Here is a 21,736-nt window from a genome sequence, read left to right as displayed (position 1 = left end):
CAGAAAGGCTTCCGGTTCCGGGCACCACCTCCGCGGCCCTCGACGTTCGCGTGCAATCACGAAGACAATCATAAAAGCCCAGCTGGTGTGGAGGTTTAATTCGCGGCAAGTGCAATGGCAGGCTGATCCCATGTCATCTGTCTTCTAGTTGGGGTGGGGTTAGTTTTCTGGACAGTCTGGGGTCGAGCAGCCCGGCTCGGGGGGGCCGCCTCACCTCCCGCCCTCCGGTGCCTTACAGTCTGCAGGCGTTTACCGTTCCGACGGGGCGAGCCGGCCCTTCCCGGCCCTCCAGGTGCAGAGGAAAGATGCGGTGACCTCCATGAACTCAGTGTTCCGCCCTCGGCTGTGAGGAGTGATTGTTCCAATAAAAAACAAGCAGACCACTGTTACAGTGCAGCAGCACCGGCGGCGTGGCGTCTCTGTCCTGCGGGGTGGGGAGGGAGAAGCGCCCTGGGGGGCGCGGGGCTGGGAAGCGGGGCGTGGGGATGGGGAAGCGGGGCGCGGGGATGGGACTCGGGGCGCGGGGCTGGGAAGCGGGGCGCGGGGATGGGAAGCGGGGCGCGGGGATGGGAAGCGGGGCGCGGGGCTTTGGGAAGCGGGGCGCGGGGATGGGAAGCGGGGCGCGGGGCTGGGACTCGGGGCGCGGGGATGGGAAGCGGGGCGCGGGGATGGGGAAGCGGGGCGCGGGAATGGGGAAGCGGGGCGCGGGGATGGGAAGCGGGGCGCGGGGCTGGGGAAGCGGGGCGCGGGAATGGGGAAGCGGGGCGCGGGGATGGGAAGCGGGGCGCGGGGATGGGGAAGTGGGGCGCGGGAATGGGGAAGCGGGGCGCGGGGATGGGAAGCGGGGCGCGGGGATGGGAAGCGGGGCGCGGGGATGGGGAAGCAGCGGGGCGCGGGGCTGGGAAGCGGGGCGCGGGGATGGGAAGCGGGGCGCGGGGATGGGGAAGCGGGGCGCGGGGCTGGGAAGTGGGGCGCGGGGATGGGAAGCGGGGCGCGGGGCTGGGAAGCGGGGCGCGGGGATGGGAAGCGGGGCGCGGGGCTGGGGAAGCGGGGCGCGGGGGGCTGGGAAGCGGGGCGCGAGGCTGGGAACCCCCCCCCCCCCCCGTGGGAGATGCCGCGGTGGGACGCGGCCGGAAGCCCGCCGTGCCGGTGGCTTGCTCCGCAGGCCGGCCACAGCAGGTGCGTCCCAGGCGCCCCTCACGCCCACGGCCGAGGGGGCACCCGGGCTCGGCGCACACACCTCTGTCTCTGCCCCGCACGCCCTCCTATTCCAGACCGAGAGTCGGGCCGTACACGCGCAAACAAATGGACCAACAAGCCGGCTCTGTGTCCTGATGGAGGCCGGGGGCTGACGACGCATGCGCAGGGAGACAGACCCGCCTGCTGGGGACGCATGCGCAGGGAGACAGCCCGCCACCAGGGGGCAGAGGACGCATGCTCAGGGAGACAGGCCGCCACCAGGGAGCCGAGGCCGCATGCGCAGGAAGACAGGCCGCCACCAGGGAGCCGAGGCCGCATGCGCAGGAAGACAGGCCGCCACCAGGGGGCAGAGGATGCATGCTCAGGGAGACAGGCCGCCACCAGGGGGCAGAGGATGCATGCTCAGGGAAACAGGCCGCCACCAGGGGGCAGAGGACACGTGTGCAGGGAGACAGGCTGCCACCAGGGGGCTGAGGACGCGTGCGCAGGGAAACAGGCCTCCACGAGGGGGCTGAGGACGCATGCGCAGGGAGACACTGCCACCAAGGGGCTGAGGACGCGTGTGTAGGGAGACAGGCTGCCACCAGGGGGCTGAGGACGCATGCGCAGGGAGACAGGCCGCCACCAGGGGACTGAGGACGCCTGCGCACGGAGACAGGCCGCCACCAGGGGGCTGAGGACGCATGCGCAGGGAGACACTGCCACCAAGGGGCTGAGGACGCGTGTGCAGGGAGACAGGCCGCCACCAGGGGGCTGAGGACGCATGCGCGGGGAGACAGGCCGCCACCAGGGGACTGAGGACGCATGCGCACGGAGACAGACCGCCACCAGGGGACTGAGGACGCATGCGCGGGGAGACAGGCCGCCACCAGGCGCAGCCCAGGCCCTGGCTGGGGAAGGCGGAGCCGCCCTGGCCGACCCTGCGGAGGGCCGAGCTTCCCGGCGCTGCTCTCCGGGCCAGAAGCTCGCCTCCCGCGTGAGTGTTTGGCGCGCACTGGGAAGCAGGGCGCCTTTTGCCCCTGCGGGTGAGCGCTTTACGAACGCCAGTGGGCCCGGCCGGCGCATGCTGCCTGTAGGCCCTGGTGGGCCTCGCGGTAGGGCGGGACGGTTCGAGACTCCCTTCCTCCCGCGTGGCTGGCTGTACGGGCACGCAGCCGCCGGGAGGCCGAGGTCGGAAGGGTGTCCCCTCCCCCCCCCCCATCCCCAGGTCAGCGCGGGCCGCCCCGGGGCCGGGTGCCTGCCACCCCAAGCTCCGGAGAGACCGAGACCCCGAGGACGGCGGGAAGCCGGATGCCGGGCGCATGCGCGGAAGCAGGGCCCTCCCTCTCCCGGAGCCCGCACACAGCAGGGTTGCGGGCGTGGCCCGGGGGTGGAGAACCTCCCCAAGAGACAGGCGGCCCGGAGTCCAGCCCGGGACCCCCGAGAGCCGACGAGGAAGCTCAGCGCTCCGCCACGCGGCCCGCCGGCCTGCCTCGCTTCCGGCGCTTGGACATCCTGCTCCCCCCGGCCCCCCCGGGCACCCGGCCGTCGAGCATCTCCGGGACCCTTCCGGGAATGCACCGGTTCCTGCAGAGCCCCGAGGGCGCCCTTCGTTCCGGGCCCCCCACCGCCCGAGAGGAATGCGTTTGGCCCTCGTGCGGCAGGCAGGTGGCTGCCGGACGGGGCGCGCTCTCTGTGGACCACGTGTTTTTCTTTCAGTAATTAAAATCTTTGGTGCCATTCCTGTTTCTTTCCCTTTTGGCGACATGGCTTCTGATGAGAAATCCACTGTTATCCTGATCTTTGTTCCTCTGTACGCGCGAACACAGAATTTTATTTTTCTTTTGCCCATCTGCCTGCTTTTACAATTCTCTCCTAATGAAGTAAGTTGATTACTCTGGGTAAAATTGCGCTGCCACAAAATAATACAGATGAATCCTAGCCCCCCGATGCCTGCAAGGGTGGGATGACGTTATACTAGAGAAGAATGGCATGGAATCCAAGGATGGGTGCCCTTAAAAAAAGAGACACGTGCACACGCACACACGCACGCACACACACCGGGTGTGTAAGTCAAGGCCACAGGGAAAGAAGGCCATCTGAAGGTTGAGGAAGAGATTAGAGTAATGTGACTTCAAGCCAGGGAACACCAAGGGTTTCTGGGACAATCTGGAATTCTGCTGCCATCGACTCCAGAGTCTGTGCAAGGCGAGGAAGGACCCTTCCCGTGGAGTCTTCAGAAGAGCGCGGCTCTGCCGACACCCTGGTTCTACCCCCGGTGTCTATAAACGGTGAGGGAAGCCGCCCTTTAGGGTGGTTGGTTGCAATGACCTTGGGAAGTTGACCTAAACTTGCTTATCTCCTGAGCGTCCACCAGGACCCGTAACTGACAAAGTATTCATTTGTCTATATGTTTATGGGTCTTGATCTGCACACGTGTCCTCATTACCTGGTTTCAAGGCTTTCATGTCCATTGGCCCAACTCAGAGGGTGGATAGGGGTTCACAGTTCCGTGGGAGTGCTCTGAAGCTGGCACTCATGGAGGGAGGTCGGTGTGGGGACTAGCACTGATGTTCTTAGAAGGCCTCGCTCTGTGCTCTAAACGGAGTCAGCAAGGGTCTTACCAGCTCCGCGTTGAAGACATGAGTCCACGACCTAGCCTTAGCTCTCTGTCCCAGGTGGAATTGGTGAAATTGGAGTTGAGTCTTTGTCATCTTGTGCTCAGATACCCTGGCTGACTTGTAACGAGGCAGAATTAGGGCACTGCTCAAATAAAGAAGTGGAAAAAGAAATCGGCTAAAATCCATAGGGAGAACTTCCTGTTTCTTTATCAGTCTCCTGTCCCAAATAGCTCCACTCTCCCCCTCAGTTTGTGTTTATGTGTTACATTTCTCTCTCTGGCGGCAAATGCCACAGGCTGATGTCCTAAAGTAGGTCACGTAGCTGGTGATGAATTGAAACAGCCCCTCCAGCTACCTCGCTCCTCCCCCGCTCCCTGACCTGCTTTCTGCAGCATCTCAGGGTGCTCCCTCGTCACCCAAACCAGAAGGTCTCGGGCATTTCGCCCTTCAGCTCCCAAATTCTCAGCCTTCGAGCTGGAAGGGGACTAGCGAGTCGTCCTGTCGTCCTTGACTGTCTTCAGCCTTTTCTGCCCCTCCCCGAGTCCTCTTGTTCTTGCTCCTCAATAGCACTCATGAAATACCTTCAGAAGATAATTTGGCCCAGCATCCAGAAAGACCATTTCTTCTAAAATGCGCTGAAGCCTGCTTCAAACGGACAAGATCCAGGCCAGGGCTCTGCAGGCAATCATGGTAGCATTGCTGTACTGCATAGAGGATGGGTCTTGGGGTCAAACCTTATTTCAAATTCCAAGAGACAAAGAGGAATTAGTGTCAGACGTAAAGAGGCAGGAAGGAGTCCCGTGTGGGCAGGACCTGAGGAGGAAATGCCTGCTGAAGATGGGCAGCGCCCTCCGATATGCTGGAGTCTGGATGGAATAAAACTAGAAGAGAAGCAGGGCACTGGTGGCTCACACCTGTAATCCTAGCTACTCAGAAGGCTGAGATCTGAGGATTGTGGTTCAAAGCCAGCCTGGGCAGGAAGCTCATGAGACTCACATCTCCAATTAACCACTAAGGAGACCGGAAGTGGAGCTGGGGCTCAAGTTGTAGAGCAGTAGCATTGACATTAAAAGCTCAGGGTCAGTGCCCAGACCCTGACCTTAAGCCCCAGGACTGGTGAAATTAAAAAAAAAAAAAAACAACTAGAAGGGAAAAGCATTTTGTGCGTGCAAGTGCTGCTTTTCCCAAGCGAGCGTGGCTGCTGCTGCCGTGGGGCACAGGCATCAGACTCCAGCTTCCACTCCAGCCTTTCAACAAGGACTCGCAACAGCAATTCTCCAGGCCTGGCTTCCTGGTTTCCTTCTTCGGAGGCTTCCAGCCTCTTGGACTGAGTGGCTCCTAGATCCTTGGCTCCCTAGCATTACAGACAGCCTGTGTGTAAGAGAGGAACGGATGGACCTCCATCCCACAGCCCCTGGCCAGCTCCTCCCGCCACCCTTGGGAAAGACTAGACAGGCTTCCGAGTTCCAAGCAAGTGACAGGCCACACGGCAGGGCTCCGCTCTGCCTTACGTCTCCTGGTTGCTAAGTGATTCAGAGTTCAGGTGCAACCCATGGTCGAGAATCCCACCTTATACTCTGCCCCCACTCTATCTTTATTTCACAAACTCGAGAAGGTCACTTGGTTTCAGAGATGACACAGCGTTTAATCACCCAGGCCAAAAAACACCACAGAATAGAGGACTAAGATGGCCCAAGGTGAGAGAAGCAAGCAGCACCCAGAGTCTGGCTCGTGTGCGTAAGGCTTTCCCGCCTGTGTCGTCTGCTGGTTAATCCACAGCAGATAATTGGACACCTTGGTGTAGACGCCCATGGTACCTTTCTTGCCGCAGCCTATACCCCAGCTGACGATGCCCATCTGGTACCACCTGGCTCTGTTCTTCTTTTTGTGACAGACTAGAGGCCCTCCGCTATCACCCTAGGAGAGACAACTTGTTTGAGCGTGGAAAGGAAGTCACAAGTGACTCCTAGCCTTTACAGGCTTGGTCCTATTGAGTGGCTTTTGGCTCAGGGCTTTAGGCACATGCCACTGGCTGTTGGAAGGACAGCAAGCAATTGGCACGGAGCGCTGTGATGAGCGACGATTATACCGACACAAATCTCCACCGTCACCATCAGCGCTTGCCCACCGGTTTTGCCATCCTGGGGAACGGTTTTCACCGCTGCTTTTAAGCACTTTGGTTGTTAGAGTCCTTAGGCGTTGCCCCTGCCTTTTCACCTCAAATCCCTTTCTGCCAGCTCATTTTTTTCCTCTTTCATAATTGTTCACAATAGTAAGATAGTAAAAAAAATAAACAAAGGTGAAAATCGGTTCTTCCCCATGATAGGTCACGGGTTTCATACTCAAAGCACACGAATGATCTGTATCAAATGAAACAAAAGAGTAATAATGCATTGTGGTTTAAAACACTGAATTTTAAACAACTCACACATGTTAAGATAGCACGTAAAACATTGCCAGATTAGCCCAGGTAAGGCGAGAGGACACGATTGGCATGAAAATGGGAAGAGGAGAGTCTGTCGCCTCACCTTCCAAATTTGGACACTTGTTCTCACTGGAAGAAGATAGTGTGTCTGTGTTCTAATTCTGGCTCTGTAACTTACTGTGCTAGTACGCTCTTAGCAAGGCCTCCAGCTTCTCTGAGCCTCAGCTCCCCCGTCTGAAATGGTCCATCTTACGGAGCAAACTCACAATGCTTTTGGGAATCCACTGTGAATGTTTGTGGAGACAGCCTGCCTGCTATTAGGGATTGCAAAGGCCTAAGAACTGACCCAGAAAACAGCACAGGTGACATTTTTCTTTTCTCTAACATAGGGCTTCTTGTGCATGAAGTCAGAGCTCATGGTGGCCCTGGAAAACAGAAACCCTTCGAGGTCCTGTTGTATGGCCAGGGGGATTGGAAAAGGCACAGGTGTACGTCACCCAGCGGTAAGCAGAGGAGCTGAATGAAGCGCTTACGTCTCTAACAACCTACCCTCCGCGCTAGTTAGCAAACATCTGTTCCTATAAGATCTTACGGAACATCTGCACCGAATTGAACAACATCCTCCCCAAATCCATGTCTACTTGGAGCCTCGGAACGTGACCTAATTTGGAATTAGGGTCTTTGCAGATGTCATTAGTGCAATTAAGATGTAGCCGTCCTGAATAAGAATGGGCGCTCACCTAATAGCTATAGTCATTATTATTAGAAAACATGTAAGGCCGAAGGCAGAGACAAGTGAGGCAGCTACAAGCCAGGGAGCACCAAGGCTCGCAGGCTACTGCTGGGAGCTAGGAGAGGTAGGGAACCCCCCACCCCAAGCCTGGAGAAAGGACACGGCCTTGCTCATATCTCAGTTTCTGGCTCAAGGCTCCAGAACTGTGTGAGAGTCCTTTCCATTGTTTGAAGCCACTCCATCTGTGGCCATCGGTTCCAGCAGCCCAGGGACCTGCCGTGGCATCTTGCTCCGGGGAGAGAGAGGGCCCAGCCCCCTCCCCACGCCGAGCACCGCACGCAGTACCTGGCAGGCGTCCTTCCCGCCGTGCCGGCTCCCCGCACACAGCATGTTCTTGGTGACCAGAGGCATGGTGCGGAAGCACGCCTCCCATTCCACCAGCTGGAGGTTGACCTTGTGCAGCCTTGGAGATGTGATGCCCACGGAATCTGACCCGGAGAAGTGGGTGGAGACATGGCTGAGCCCGAGGTGTCCTGTCAGGGTGAGCTCCAGCACCCCTTTCCCCATTAGCTCTCTAACAGGGGCTTCCCTATGGCCCAGAGAACAATCAACGTTTGGACTGAGTCGGGAGAGGGGAATCTAGAAGACTTAAGTCTCCCGGGCATCCGGGGCTCCTGAGGACTCGGCCCTTGGTCATCTCGGTGGAGCTGACTGCCTTCCCCCGCCAAGGACCAGGCTTTAGCTGGTCCTGATAGGTGTTTTGTTCAAACTCATTAGAATGTCAGGAGTCGCCGGGACGCAGATGGGCTTGAGCATCTCCCTGAGGTGCTCGCTGGGGAGGGGAGGGATCCGGCATCTAGAGGATCACCCGCCCTGCAAGACCCAGAGGCGCCCGCAGGCATCGCTGTATTCAGTGTCTAGGACACTTCCCGGGGCGCGCAAGAGGCTGGGGGAATGTGTGGCGGATGGAGCTGGAGGAGCTCTAAGCGAAGGCGGGTTTCTTCTTTCTTCAGAGCTCATGCAAAGTTCCCAAGCCCTGACTACACAAGCCCTGGTTTCATCTTCTGGGAGGTGGACGGGCCCCCTGCAATGTACTTTTTCTGTTTTCGATAAAAATTATGAGCAAGACACACTTACTAAGAACAAAAATGGAAGGGATTACTCTGTAGGCTGGGGAGGGGATCTGGGAGCAGATTGAAGGTCAGTTCCGCAGGGAAAAGCTTATATTCAGGTCAGCTCTGCTCCTTGACCTGGACCTGTGGCTTGCCAATACAGGAGTTTCACCACAGGAGAGCGGAGCTGGCCCAGTGGATTGGGAATGGCTGCTGCCTGTAGCGCTAGGCCTGCCTGGTGGCTACGCCCCAGCACCGCCTAGTCCATGTCCCTCAGAATTCCTCCGAGTCACCCCTCAGGTTGGATGACATCTGCCTAGGTTGGCCCCTGTCTACAGTTCTGTCTCTGCAGTGTGGAGCCACCACTTGCTATGGGAGCCCCAGCTTTCTCAGTCCCCCTGGGTCCCTGGGAGCCTGAGTCTGGGGCTTGTCAAGGACCTTCAGTGAGAAGTCCCCAGATCTTCCAGCCAGAATTCCCAGGGCCAGGAAAGCGTCTAGAATTCGCTTCCCATCCCCCACACCAGCCGGGGGGCCAACCCTTCCCCCCACCGGCTGACCCCAGGTAACTCACTGGTAGCACCCCATCCGGTCACCCAGCATCTGCTCCACTTCTTCAAGTCGGTGACTTCTGTGAGGCAGATGGGGGCCCTGTTGACGCCCAGGCGTAACGGAGACTTGAGCAAGAGCAGAGCGATGTCATTATCTATGAGCCAGTCATTATAAAAAGGGTGCATAATTAGCTTGTCCACTTTCTCCTTCTTCAAATTCACTGTGTTTAGGTTGTCGATGCCGTGTATGATCTCCAAGTTAGAGCTTATTTCAAAGTACAAGGAGAAAAAAAGGGGTAAGTGGTGGAAGGGCAGAAGGTGACAGTGAACTGGGGGCGTGGGGATGGAGGTTTCGGGCTGTGCATCGGAGCTGAGTTCTCTACTCAGCAGCTCCCGGCTTGGTGGTCTCCACTGGTCAGCCCAGTGTCTGCAAAGCAGTCCCATGCCCAAGTCGCCAGGTGCTGCCCTCGATTAGCAAGAAGGGCGGGCTGCCTGGAGAATGCCCGGCCCCCCGAGGGGCGGCTCCCGCCTAGGAACTTCCTTTCTAGAAGTCTGCACGGACTCGGGGCCCTTTGTTCTGCAGTTAACGTCACCCGGGAGGAGGGAGATGGCCTCCCGCCGGCTCCGCGCAGTCCTCAGCCACGCGGGCCTGCGGTGAGCCGCCCGACTAGGAGCCCCACCGCCGGGAAACGCCGCGGAGCTCCCGGGACGCCGGGAGAGGCTCTCCCCACGCGGGGTGAACGGAAGGTACTCACACGGCCACTCTTTGGAAGCAGTGGGATGCGCTTAGGATCCACCACTCGTCGAGAATAGCTCCTCCGCACAGGGGGCTCCCTTTATGCAGAATGCCCACCTGCCACGGAAAATCCGCAATGTGCGCAAGTTCCCCACCCACGATCCTGTCCGCCACGACGGTCTCCGACCTGGCGTTCCTCATTTGGCCACATTTTACTGAAAGCAAACAGGAAGAGGAAGGAAAATGCTCGAGCCCGCCAGTCATGGGTGGCTGGCTTGGGAGACACTGAGATAGAAATTCCTCCTTCTCACCCTCCCGCGCACACAGCAGACAGCGGGGCTTAGCAAGCAGATACGGGGCGGGGGGGGCACCAGACACATCAGTTCCCATCACTCCCCCCAAGACGGGCCATGGAGGGTCTGTGTGCAGATGGGAAGAAGTGGTGCCCACAGCCTTCGCCATTGCTTGCTCCTGGGAAGACTTGGAGGAGGGAGTCCCAGCCCCGGTCCTGGGCCACGTCCTGCTTTCGCTTGTAAGTCAGCGAATCAAGGGCGAGGGGACTTCCTGTAGTTCAACAGTGGCCAGGTGTCTTGGCATGGACCATGAAATTCCGTATCACCCAGCGTAAAGGCTAGCACGCGGGAGGAATGCTTACTGAATAAATGGGTAGGTGGAAGGATGGACAGATGGACAATAAAGATCTTAACATCACTGGTTAAAAAAAGAAAGAAAGAAAGAAATCCTTGACCCACACCTATTCAGGCCGTCAGGGAATTGACGCGCCTCCGTTCAAAGGCATTTGTGCTTCGAGTTCCTAAGTGAGGATCCCCGGGTAGGGAAGGTACGTGGCCTCCCACAGGACGGTGTAGAAGCCCACGCATAGCGAGCCTGCAGCCTGGAGGGCCTGCGCTTTCCCAGAGAAACTTGGAATTACTAGACAGCGAAGCAATGGCGGTCTCGGAGGAAGTTTTCAAATACTTAATTAACATGATAATTGGCGAATGTTTAAACAAAAATCACCAATAATGGGTTTCATAATTAGCGAGCCCCGTGGTATTAGCCCCCATTTTTCTCTTGACATGGAAGAGCAGCGGCAACCTCTGGGAGACCCTGTGGCCGCTCCGAACCGCTCGGCTCCTAGGAGGTGGAGGAGGACTTTGCGGCCAGGCGTGGTGCGGGGAAAGCAAATGCGCTCCCCTTGCTTGCCGCTGCCATCGCCCGTCTGAATTTCAACAGGGCGTCCACTCAGCCTTTGCTGATCTCATCTGCCTGAAACGATGACACGTGCTTTGAATGAGTGAGGGCGCGTCAGTGAGCTCCACGCGGCTGAGGACATTGGTTGGGGCTGTGTCCACGTAGAAGGGGATTGGTTGGGTCTGTGTCCACGTAGAAGGGGATTGGTTGGGCCTGTGCCCACGTAGAAGGGGATTGGTTGGGTCTGTGTCCACGTAGAAGGGGATTGGTTGGGCCTGTGCCCACGTAGAAGGGGATTGGTTGGGTCTGTGTCCACGTAGAAGGGGATTGGTTGGGTCTGTGTCCACGTAGAAGGGGATTGGTTGGGCCTGTGTCCACGTAGAAGGGGATTGGTTGGGCCTGTGTCCACGTAGAAGGGGATTGGTTGGGCCTGTGTCCACGTAGAAGGGGATTGGTTGGGCCTGTGTCCACGTAGAAGGGGATTGGTTGGGCCTGTGTCCACGTAGAAGGGGATTGGTTGGGTCTGTGTCCACGTAGAAGGGGATTGGTTGGGTCTGTGTCCACGTAGAAGGGGAATGCTCCCGAGGGGCAAGGCGGGGGAGGAGGACTCCCCTCCAAGGCCATGTCTGATCAGAGATGGTGGTGAGGTCAAGTCTGGAGCACACGTGAGCTGGCAGATCTGCCCGCAGTTCCTTCTGCAGGTTGAGTTGCTGCCTTTCTGTTGGGATGGCGTTGGGGTGACCAAGGCACGGGCGCTCCGGGAGAAGCCTGTTGGGTGTACGTGTCAAAGGTCACCTGCAGTCTTTGGAGGAAAGCGGCTGTGCGCGCCTGTTCAGAACTGAGGAGCCGCACTGCACACTGCAAACCCGGACCTGCCGTGTCCGTGTCACCACGGAGAAGGGGTGGGCGGGAAGGCCGGCTGCGAGTGCGAGGCGGGGGCCAGCTCTGCTCTGCTCGCAGGACTTTCCTGACGACAAGGGACAAGGGACAGGCATTGCAGAGCCAGCATCCGGGGTTAGAAACCACAGGCAAGAAAGCCTGACTGAAGTCGAGAATCCCCGCTGCATTGTGAGAACTCACCTTGTTGGTAATGACACATAACTGAGCCGACTCGGGGTGACATAACTTTGAAAATTCAGGGACCCTTCCGGAACCCAAAGACTGTGTCTATTCTTCACTATCAAATGAACTTTGGGGTGCATCCCAACGGTGGGCCCAGCTACCCTAGGCCCTTGTTTTATCACCCGTAAAATGAGGTTCAGTCGAGTCGTCTCCGAGCCTCTTTGCGGGTGGCACACTCTGCTCTCAAGCTTCAAAAATGCTGAGGGGAAATATTGTTTCTTAAATCACATTATTACACGGCACGGCTATATGCACTGATGTTCTTGTGTACAGACATGGAAGCAGATTTTACTTTCCTACTCGTAATTTTCTCACGAGGTGTGTGGTTTCTATTATGATGCATTAGGTCTCCGGTGGGTGTTGATAACAGGCTGCCAGTGGCCACATCATTTGTGTGTGAATTGGTTCGCCCGAAAAGTCGCCAATATGCTGGTGACCAGGCGCGAGGCGGGGGAGGTGGAAGTCAAGTCTGCCATGGGCACTGAGGCTTTGGTGGGTAAAAGGTCTGGGCCACTCTTGTTGGCGGCAAGCCTGGGGCCTGGGGAGGGGGCTGGGACTGGGGGTCCCGGGTTCTGAGTTGGCGGCGTTGTTTGCATTTTCTCTGTCTGGTCTTCGGTACCCTCGTGTTTCATTCAACCCTGTCCTCTGGCTATTATTTTAATGTGGTTTTGACTTAGCGGGGTGGATGCCATTTGGCTGCACCAGGGAGAAAGACATCTGGGACTTGGTCGGGGTCATCTCTGGCCAGACCTTTCTCAGGAACAAGGTACAACTGTACTCGTGCTCCATCTCAGACTCCTGCTCAATCTTTGTCTCCTTCCAAACCGACCTCCTCCCCTAGACCCCGTGTCTCTCCACGCTCTGGCGCGGGCATCTGATCTGAGCCATTCTCTTTTGTCCATTTGCTTTTGGTGGTGCTGGCGTCTGAATCCCCTGGGCTACTCTACCAGCTCTCTCCGCATTGGTTATTCTTCAGATAGATATGCCAGATCCGTTCGGACTGTGACCCTCCAATTGGTACTTCCCTTTGTCACTGGGAAGATAGACATGTGCTACTGTCTCCAGCCAATGTGCATCCCCTGTAGCTTGGGGTGCCAGGCACGAGCCACTGTGCCCAGCAAGGGGTTGAGATTGTGCCTCGTAAGCTTTTAGCCTGGGCTGGCCTTCAAGCATGGTCCCCCTATCTCCATCCTCCTCCATCACGCCTACCTGAACATCATGTTTATACTGGTGCTCACATCTGTTGCTCTTGTGCCATACAACTGTACACACACACACACACACACACACACACACACACACACGTATAACAACCATCCTGCTCAGTATCTCCTGAAAATGTTGAAGAGACTCTGCAAACCTTATGCTGCCCAAAGGTCAACCTGGAACTGACCTTCCACACCTCAGATTTGTTTTCTTATAAGTCTTATTTATCTGCTTGGGGAGGAAATGGCCCTCACAGCCATGAGGCTCCTTAGACCAGGAAACCTCAGAAATCTAGAGTGCCCTGTAGCTATCTGTCCATTGACAGCCAGAGGCCTTCCGGAACCAGGTCCTCCCACTGGCCATTTACTCTGGAGAACTCTTGGTACCTAACACAGACAGTAAGTCCAGCTCTCCCTGTGTCTCTGTTTCTGTCTCTGAATCTCTGTCACTGTATCTCTCTGTCTCTCACACACAGACACACACACACACACACACACACACACACACACACACACGTCGCCTCCACAGACAACTGTAAGATGTGCCTGAAGGGCTTCTGGGAATGCAGATACCCAGGTTCCCACTCCATTCACAGCTACCAAACTGGCATCCCTGGGCCCTGGCTTTCAAAACCAGCTCCCAGGTACCTCTCCCTCTCACAGAGGACAGCAGGTGCTCACGGAACACACCCACCAGGATACCCCAGAGACGTACATGCCGGAGAGCCGTGTGCCCAGGGCAGCAGCAGGGCAAGGGACAGCAGCCGCCGCACGCTTCCATCCGCCCATCTTTTCATGGACGCCCAGGTCTCCACATGAAGATGGAGAGCTTCACCGGCCCACAGCCCAGCCTGACGGCGAGATCACAATGGGCCCTGGGTGAGCTGCCGTGTCTCCATGCAGCCCTGCGGCCTCCTGAGTCCTGCAAGCAGTGGATGGCCAGGGCACAGCAATGACAAGGGACAAGATGGGGGACACCCTGGCCAGCGCTGTCCCCACCCATCCACGACTGTGTCAGGAGGAAGTAGCTGAAGGCCAGCTCCGGGCAGGCCCTTAGTTTATGAGATGGAAGCTAAGGTTTTCTTCCCGCAAAGCAGGCACCTGGAGCTGCTGCACCTCTGGACATGGCGTACAGGAACCAGACACCCACACTGGACCCACTGTAGGGCAGCACTGCGCATTCATTCATTCATTCATTCATTCAGGAAGGCATTCATTTCTTCACTCAAGGCCTCATCTCACACTTTGTGGAGTGTTTGCTTCATCTGAGGGATGTGTACAAGAGTACTGCTGGGAGCTAGAGGCGTGGACAGGTGCGTGCGGAGAAGTCTCTAGAGGAATAAGCCTGCAAGTGGAAACAGTCCCAGGGAAGATCAGCAAAGTGTTTGTTGTGGGTTGAATTGCACCAAAACTGGGAGAGAGCCAGGGGAAGGGTGACATTGTCCCAAAAGAAACATACACTTTGCCTGACTTATGTACCTGTGACCCCTCTGTACATCACCTTTATAATAACAGTTTAATTTTTTAAAGCCTCTTATGTTAAAGTCCTCGCTCGCAGACTCCACAAAGCGGCTTCATTTGGAAACAGAGGCACCGTCGATGTGATCAGTTGAGGTGAAGTCATGTTAGAGTTGGGAACGCTCCTTACCCCCAAAGACCAGTGTCCTTGCAAAACAGGGAGCAGTCGACGGATACACTGAACGGAGAGAAGCCTGCAGGTGTGCCGTCTCAGCAGGGACCGGCCAGGAGCTGAGAGGAGGGAGCTGGGGCTGGACCCAGGGCCCTCCCCGGAGCGGCCAGAGGCGGGGCGACACTGTCATCTCATGACGCTAGACAATTCTGGTTGTTCTAAGACATCCTGCTTGGTGCCGTCACCCCAGGAGGCGAATGCAGTTATTCTCGCTGGACAGAAAACTATACAAGGACACGGAGGAGTGGGAGGGCTGTGGTGGTGGTGGAGTATTGGGGTTTGAACTCAGGGCCTCAGGCTTACCACCATACTGCTGAGCCACCCCTCCAGCTCTGTTTCCTGATAAGGCCTTGCTTCCTGCCCGGGTCCGCGCTTGGCAGCTGTGATCCTCCTACAGTAGACCTCTCCCGTTGCCGGCATTGTAAGTATGCCCCTCCCCCCCCCCCCGGTGTCCAACTTCCTGTCCACAGAGACAGAACTTCATAGACTTTTCTGCCTGGGCTGGTCTAGAATTGCGATTCTCCTAATCTCAGCCTCTCCTCTACCTTGCAATGGCAGCTTTGCACCACTTTGCCCAACTAGGAGTTGAGAAGTAGGGGTTCTTGCTCCCTATTTTGCTCAGGCTTAGCCTTGAACTATGATCCTCCTGTTCTCAACCTTCCGGGTAGCTAGGATTACAAGTCCTATGAACTACTAGTCCCAAGGCAGACACTTTAACGTAAACCACTTGTAAGTGCCCCCTCGGTGGCTAAAAATAATTGCGGAACACTTGCCAGGTTGCATGGTTCGAGCTAAATTACTAAGTCAGATATATGGAGTTAAGTGGCAGAGGTTAATTTATTGTGAAGCCTGGATCTGAATAAACAGTGGCCACAAAAACTTCACCACAAATGACAGGCAGATGGAGACAGATTGGCATAGAGCTCTAGGTATAAAGTTTCCAAAATTCTGTACATCATGGATTTCTACTTTAGGGAAAACAACTAACTTTTCTTCTTCTAGTTGTTTTTTTTTTTTGGTGGCTTTACAATTTATCTTTTAAAGCCCCTTGGAAAAACCCCATCAGAACGGTTTCAGGCCACACAGAGCACGAGGCAGGCAGCCGACATGGTCGGGTGTGAGTCCATCACAAGATGAATTTCTACTGTTCTCAAAGCTGCAGCAGAGCACTGGGGTTCCTCAACCCAGCTCCCACCCTCCCAGCGCCAGTATGGGCCTAGAGTGAGAACGAAACGAGAGAGAAAGCCTCCTCCCCGCTCTCTGGAAACAGCACCTGTGGGCCCAGCAGAGCAACCAGTGTGTGAGATCTGGAGCAAGGTACTGATAGAGATTTCCCAGCAGTCCCTACATCTCCGGCCCTGCGACTGTACCCAGCTTCTGTGGCGGACCCTGGGCTTCAGAAAGGGAGGACACAACGCATGCATCATCGTCCTTCGGACCCTGAATAATACAGAAATCTCCCAAGCGTTGACGCTTTGATCAAGGCGCCATTGCATGAACACATACGAGCACACCAAACGCAATCCTTAACTTTATAGTTGCTTTAATGATAGTTGCTTAACAATAATATCTATGCCTATAATAGATATGTGTATGCATAATTATATACACGTATGCATCACTATATGGCGTGTGATATACGCTATGTTTGAAGTCCATCCCTTCTACATTCCTATGTCCTTCCTGTGCCTGCTGTACATGCCGTATGAATGTATGAATGAACATTTTGCTCCCGTGTTGGACCACATGATTGTCTCCCTTCTATGTGTGCTAGGTAGATGTGGCTATCACCAGAGGTCTAGAAAAGACTCCATTAGCAGCCCCTGGGCTGGTTTTCAAAGATGGTCTCAAGATTTTCTGAAAACAATTTGAATCCTTTGCTGTCAGCCTGGCCCACGTCCATTCTCTCTGTTTTTTTTTCTCAGTGGAACGGCCCGCTTGCCCTCTTGTCCGCGGACTTTGAATCCGCCTCCATGTGACGAGTCATGGCTCCAGCCGCTTGACTGTGGTTTCTGTCAGTGGCCCACGTGGATGGAGAGGACAGACATCTTGTTCTCCTGAATTCGTTTTGGGATCTGGCGAGGGGAGGGCAGGGCGGGTGCTGTCTGTAAGGCTCAAGTCCTGATCCTCCACTTGGAGCTCCAGACGGGATGGGTGTTAACTCTCCTTCGCGTGGGTCCTGGGACCCTGAGCATTTGACCCTCAGGTGGGGCTCCCGCGTGTGCATCTGTCATGGCCCTGGGCTGAGAGAGCACAGCTGGTCCATGGTTAGGGAAGAGGGTGTGTCAGGAGAAAAAGAAGCAAGCACGCACATGGGAGTGGACAACACCTTAAGATCCTTATCCCGATGGATGAGGAACCAAGTTCCAGAAACTTTCTGATGCGTCCCCACCCCCTTCCTGACTCTCCTGGGCCCCCCAGCACTGCCTCAGCCCCAGCTTCGAACACGGGGGTTGTTGCGCATCCATGACACTGAGACTTGGAGAAGCAAGTCACGCCTTGAACTCGCAGGCTCTAGGGCTCTAGCCCGCCCCATCGCCGACGCGCCACGGATGCTTCTAGGAGGACAGCGCTCGAGAATGGGTAGGAAAAGAGAAGGACAACTGACGGGTCCCGATCTTAGCCATATAATTTCTCGCTGGTCCACATGGACACGAGCAGCATCTGCGACCCCACGCCCAGCAAGCGGGTGCGCTGCGGAACGGGGCCCCGGCGGCTTCTCGGGGCCCCCGACAGGGCAAAAGCTCTCCCCTCCTTCTGCGTCTCTTCCTGGATCCACGGGATGAACTGGGCCACAGATACAAACAGACCAGGCCTCCCTCTGGAGCCAGAGTCCAGGCCCCAACTGAAGACCCCCACTTGGTAGAGCCTCTGCGTCCCCCACTTAGCACAGACCATGGGGGCCCCGCTGTCTCCCTGGAAAGGAGGAAAGGAGAAGGCGCAGTGTGCAGTCCGTAGGGCAGGCATGAGGGGTGGGGGGCCGGCGGGGGGCGGGGGCGGGCCTCCCTCTCCCCTCTCCGCCGGGGCACCGAGAGGGCGGGGGTGTGGGGAGGGAGGCGCCGGCGGGGGCCGGGTACCTGGCAGACGCCTTTCGTGTGGAGCTCCTGCCACGCGCAGAGCGTACGCCCCGAGAGCTGGCCCACCCTCTTGGCGCATTCCCGCCTGCGGAGCTGAACCACCCGCAGCTTCTTCAGGTGCATGTTGAAGTTGTTGTTTGGGCCTGGCAAAGCGAGGAAGGCCGTGTGAGAACCGACGCGGCGGTGGCTGCTGGCTGTGACTAGCTCACACACACACACACACACACACACACACACACACACGAGGGGGCGTCCCGGGCGGCCGGCAAAGCCCCCTCCCGGGCTGCCTCGCGTGGATGGTGGACAAGGCCCCACTCGCTCGGCGTTGGCGGAGTCCACCTGCCAATCCCCACCTCCCCAGCACCGTGCTGTCCAGCCGGGCCGCCTGTGAGTTCCGAGGGGAGGACGCGTACCATACCCACGAGCCGGCACCCACTCGGCCATCCAGCACCGGTCCCAGCTGCTCTCTTTCCCCGGCAGGCAGACGGGCATCTTGAAGTGGGTGAAGTGCACGGGGGTGGCCAGCAGCAGCAGGCAGAGGTCGCTGTCCAGGTGGGGCGGGCTGTAATCTTTGTGGACGACGATCTTCTGCACCCGTTTCCTCTCCAAGCGGACGTCACTGAAGGTCTTCACTCCCATGACCACGGTGACATTGATCAGGGCCCTTTCCAATCTGAAGAGTTAACACAAAAACGCCAGTGCTGATGATGGTCATGGGGACACTTTGCACCCACAGACATTTGTGCACAGTAGACACTCAACGTGGGGGTACAGGGGGGCGGGTCTGGAGGAATGGGAGTGGTGCCCTGGCCTAGAGACCAGGCTGGAGCTCAGGTCGGTCAGAGTCAGGTCCCAGGCCTAGCTGAATCCCTGAGCCAATGGACCGTCAGTCAGGGACACCTGCAAGCAACAGAGGCGCAGTGAGCCAGTCTGGGCGAAGGGGATGGGGGCTTCTTAGGGGCAGGGAGCTGAGCCGTGTTGCTGACTGTGCGCTTGGAACAGCACACAGTAGGTGCTCAATGCGTGCTGAGTCCGTGCAGTGTCCTCATTGCCTGGACTGACTCTCTGATTCTGCTGCCCAGCAGTAGGTAGCGTTCGGATGTGATGAGGAGGAGCTGGTCGGTGAGAAGGAGCGGACTTTTGGCCCACAGTCAGCTGGCACATGCCGGGCCAGAGTCCTGGCTTCGAAACCCCAGCCCACTGGGGGACCAGCCAGGTAGCGTGTGGACGAGACACTCACAGCGTGCCTGGGAAGCAGTGTGCGGCGGTGAGAACCCACCATCGGTGAATGATGGCGCCTCCACACAGATGCTTCTGGAAGGCCTGGACGCTCACTTGCCACGGGAACTCGCCGTGCCGGACTTCGAGCAGCTCGCGGAATGGCAACCACGACGAGTTTGGAAAGGCGGGTCTGTAGCCGCACTGGACCGACTCTGAAGGGAAGGAGAGAGCCGTGGTTCCTCCCATCCCGGATCCGCAGCCCCTTCCTAGCTGGGATCGTGCCAAAGCTGAGTGAAGCCAAGCAAGATGGCCGAGGGGAACACACACCGACAGATCACGCCTCCTTCCGTGCCTAGTACACCCACAAAGCAGTGTGAGACCCAGGAAGACAGCACACAGCTCAACCGGAAAAAACCGAAGGCCGGGTGACACTTAAGCTGACACGCAAAGATTCGTATGGTCCCTTCAGAAGACACTAACGGTGCGGCAGTTTGAACAGAGAACTTGCTAGAAGGAGTCCCAAACTGTAACTGGGATAATTCAAAGACCCTAAGGGCGCCAGGGGGCTGGAGGGAGAGGACCCAGGGAAGGGGCAAACTGGACGCCTTTCTGCACACTGGGGTTCAGAACTCGGTGGGGTGAATGTTTGGAACCCGGGGGATGGCAGAGGAGTTTGCTCGGTTGTCTCGGGCGAGCCAGAGCTGCCATCCGAGGCACGCACGTTCAAGTGTCGGCAGGACACGCAAGCTTCACCTGAGTGAGACTTTCCTAGATCTGCAGGCAGACCTGCCGGCATCCTGGGTTTTGTTTGAGGCAGACATACTAGCCTCCTGGACTCAGCGCGTGAGGCTAAGGCAGGGGACAGAGAATTATCCAGACTGGAAAGGAAGGCGGACACGGGAACTTCCCAAGGAAAGAGAGACCCAAAAGAGGACAGGGACAGCAGCTCGTGCCCACGATCCTAGCTACTCAGGAGGATGAAGCCCGAGGATCCTCGTTCACAGCCAGCCTAAGCCGTCTACGAGACTCGGCCCCAACTGACTACCAGAAGGTCAGGAATGAAGCTGTGCCAAGTGGAAGAGCACCAACCTTGAACAAAAAAAAAAGCCAAGCGGGAGCTCCCGGCCCTGAGCTCACACACACACACACACACACACACACACACACACACACACGGCACGGACCGGAGTCGTCCTGGGCGTGTCCCTCCAGCGCCGCGAGCAGCCCAATTAGAAGCGGGAGCATCTTGTATTCGATCCGCTCCGCCTGGGCCCCGGGCCGGCACCCCGCCGGCTGCTGCAGGGGCTCCCGCAGGGGCTCCCGCAGCCAGGCATCACAAATGCAGGGCAGAGCTGGGCCCGGTGACATCACAGTCCATGCCAGGCCCAGGCAGTGGCACGGGGGCAGCCGCATCCTCACGACCCCGCGTCCCCGGCCCGCCTCCCTCCGCAGCCGCAACCCCGGGGGACCCCGGCAAGGGCCGCGCGGGCCAAGGTCGGTCCACACGCGCCCGTCCCACCCTGTGCGCCCGGGGGACGCCCACTCTGCCGGCTGCTCTGACGTGAAAGCGCTGTGTGCATCTGGGGGAGACCTTCTGTTCCCCGGAGCCAGATCTCAAGAAACCCGCTGTGCCGCGTGCGGTTCCCGCCTCGGCGGGAGGCTGGGGGGACGCGAGGGGAGAGGAGGACGGTGGCGCCCCGGGTAGCGCTCGCAGGCCGGGGTTACTCCGGGTCTAGCACGCGGGAAGCGGCCGCAGCGCCCCGGGCGAGAGATGCCGGGGCCTCAGGCCAGCAAGCAGAGATGGAGGGGCTGCAGAGACGCGGGGAGGAGAGGGGCGCAGCACGGCGACCGGACTCGGTGCCCGGCAGGAGGTGGGGACAGGAAGTTCCGTGCCTCTGAAAGCCAGGGGGAGCAGACACCGCACAGGTGTGTCCCTCTCTGGGGTCACGGGGTGGAGGCGAGGCCAGGGGGGTCGAGGGGAACCTGACCCCATCCACACAAACGGTCACCGGGAGACAGAGAGCCGGACAAGGAGGGCGGGGGTCACCAGGAAGGAGGGGGAAGCCCGACGGGGGAGGGGATGAGGCTGGGCCTCCCAGCGCCCTCGGCGAGTCTCACAGCCTCTCCTCTGCCCATCGGCCGGCCCCCTCTCACCCCATCTTCTCCATGGTGCTTTCAGAGGTGCTCATCGTCCCTAGCTTCAAACCATCGGAAATAATGGCTCCTCGGGCCGGTACCACCTATCTCCCTGGCAACTCGGGAGGCTGAGAGCTGAGGATTGCAGTTCGATGCCAGCCCGGGCGAGTCCATGAGACTCTTATCTCCCACCAGCTACTCAGAAAAAGCTGGAAGTGGCGCTGTGGTTCACGTGGTAGAGCGCTATCCTTGAGCACAAAGAGGCTCAGGGGCAGCTCGCAGGTCCTGGGTTCAAATGCCAGGACTGGCACGACGTAGTACAAATAATAATGGCTCCTCAAACGCTCCCATCCTTCCACTGACCCAGAGGGCACCGCCACCCCACCCTCCCTCCTTCAGAAACACAGTCCCCGGCACGCAGTGACCGCATCAAGATGGAAGGAGGGGGAAGCGCCCGCTTTCTGGACCTTTGGCATCTATAAGGTCTCCAGGTTACTTCCCAGGCTCCCCTCCTCCTCGCTCTGGGCGTGGGGTGTGCTTGCCAGGCCCTGAGGGCGGGCCCTCTGCGGTCGAGGCCCTGCCCTACTCCATGTGGCACCACACATGGCTCCATCTCGACCAGTCTCAGCGCTCTGCATGTTCTCACCGTCTCTCCCACAACTACAGCGTTCATGGGGACAAGAGGGGGCTTTGCTCCTCGGTGGCCGGGTCTGGGAATGGTGCCTGGACCCTTTGAC

At 57.9% G+C, this 21,736-nt stretch overlaps 2 protein-coding genes across 2 annotated transcripts; both read right to left on the bottom strand.

The window, feature by feature from the left end:
• Positions 1–5,318: 5,318 nt before the first annotated feature.
• LOC125339719 (serine protease 52-like) lies at positions 5,319–13,592 on the bottom strand. The gene is made up of 6 exons (XM_048330979.1): positions 13,570–13,592; positions 10,643–11,316; positions 9,374–9,569; positions 8,642–8,883; positions 7,304–7,446; positions 5,319–5,717 (listed from the first exon to the last, which is right to left on the bottom strand). The coding sequence occupies exons 1-6, from the start codon at positions 13,590–13,592 to the stop codon at positions 5,445–5,447; spliced, it is 1,551 nt and encodes a 516-aa protein (XP_048186936.1). The 3' UTR covers positions 5,319–5,444.
• Positions 13,593–17,184: 3,592 nt separating this feature from the next.
• Positions 17,185–18,293, bottom strand: Prss51 (serine protease 51). Its single transcript, XM_048330978.1, has 3 exons — positions 18,056–18,293; positions 17,643–17,785; positions 17,185–17,481 (listed from the first exon to the last, which is right to left on the bottom strand). Exons 1-3 carry the CDS (start codon positions 18,279–18,281, stop codon positions 17,185–17,187), a joined length of 666 nt encoding a protein of 221 aa, XP_048186935.1. The 5' UTR covers positions 18,282–18,293.
• Positions 18,294–21,736: the final 3,443 nt, after the last annotated feature.

This window comes from Perognathus longimembris, chromosome 21 (genome assembly GCF_023159225.1).
Source record: "Perognathus longimembris pacificus isolate PPM17 chromosome 21, ASM2315922v1, whole genome shotgun sequence".
NCBI lineage: Eukaryota > Metazoa > Chordata > Mammalia > Rodentia > Heteromyidae > Perognathus > Perognathus longimembris.
This window is presented reverse-complemented; position numbering and strand designations above follow the sequence as displayed.

Bases quoted from the DNA above. Each gene is read 5' to 3' on its own strand.
- LOC125339719 (XM_048330979.1), bottom strand. From the start codon at position 13,592: ATGTACGTCTCTGGGGTATCCTG. The intron at 11,317-13,569 runs GTGGGTGTGTTC...TACACCCAACAG, and splicing joins TACGTCTCTGGGGTATCCTG to GCTTCTCCCGGAGCGCCCGT. The intron at 5,718-7,303 runs GTACTGCGTGCG...TGTCTCTCCTAG, and splicing joins GCGGGAAGGACGCCTGCCAG to GGTGATAGCGGAGGGCCTCT.
- Prss51 (XM_048330978.1), bottom strand. From the start codon at position 18,281: ATGGGAGTGAAGACCTTCAGTGACGTCCGCTTGGAGAGGAAACGGGTG. The intron at 17,786-18,055 runs GTACGCGTCCTC...TCGCTTTGCCAG, and splicing joins GGTGCCGGCTCGTGGGTATG to GCCCAAACAACAACTTCAAC. The intron at 17,482-17,642 runs GTACCCGGCCCC...CCTCCTTTCCAG, and splicing joins ACACGAAAGGCGTCTGCCAG to GGAGACAGCGGGGCCCCCAT.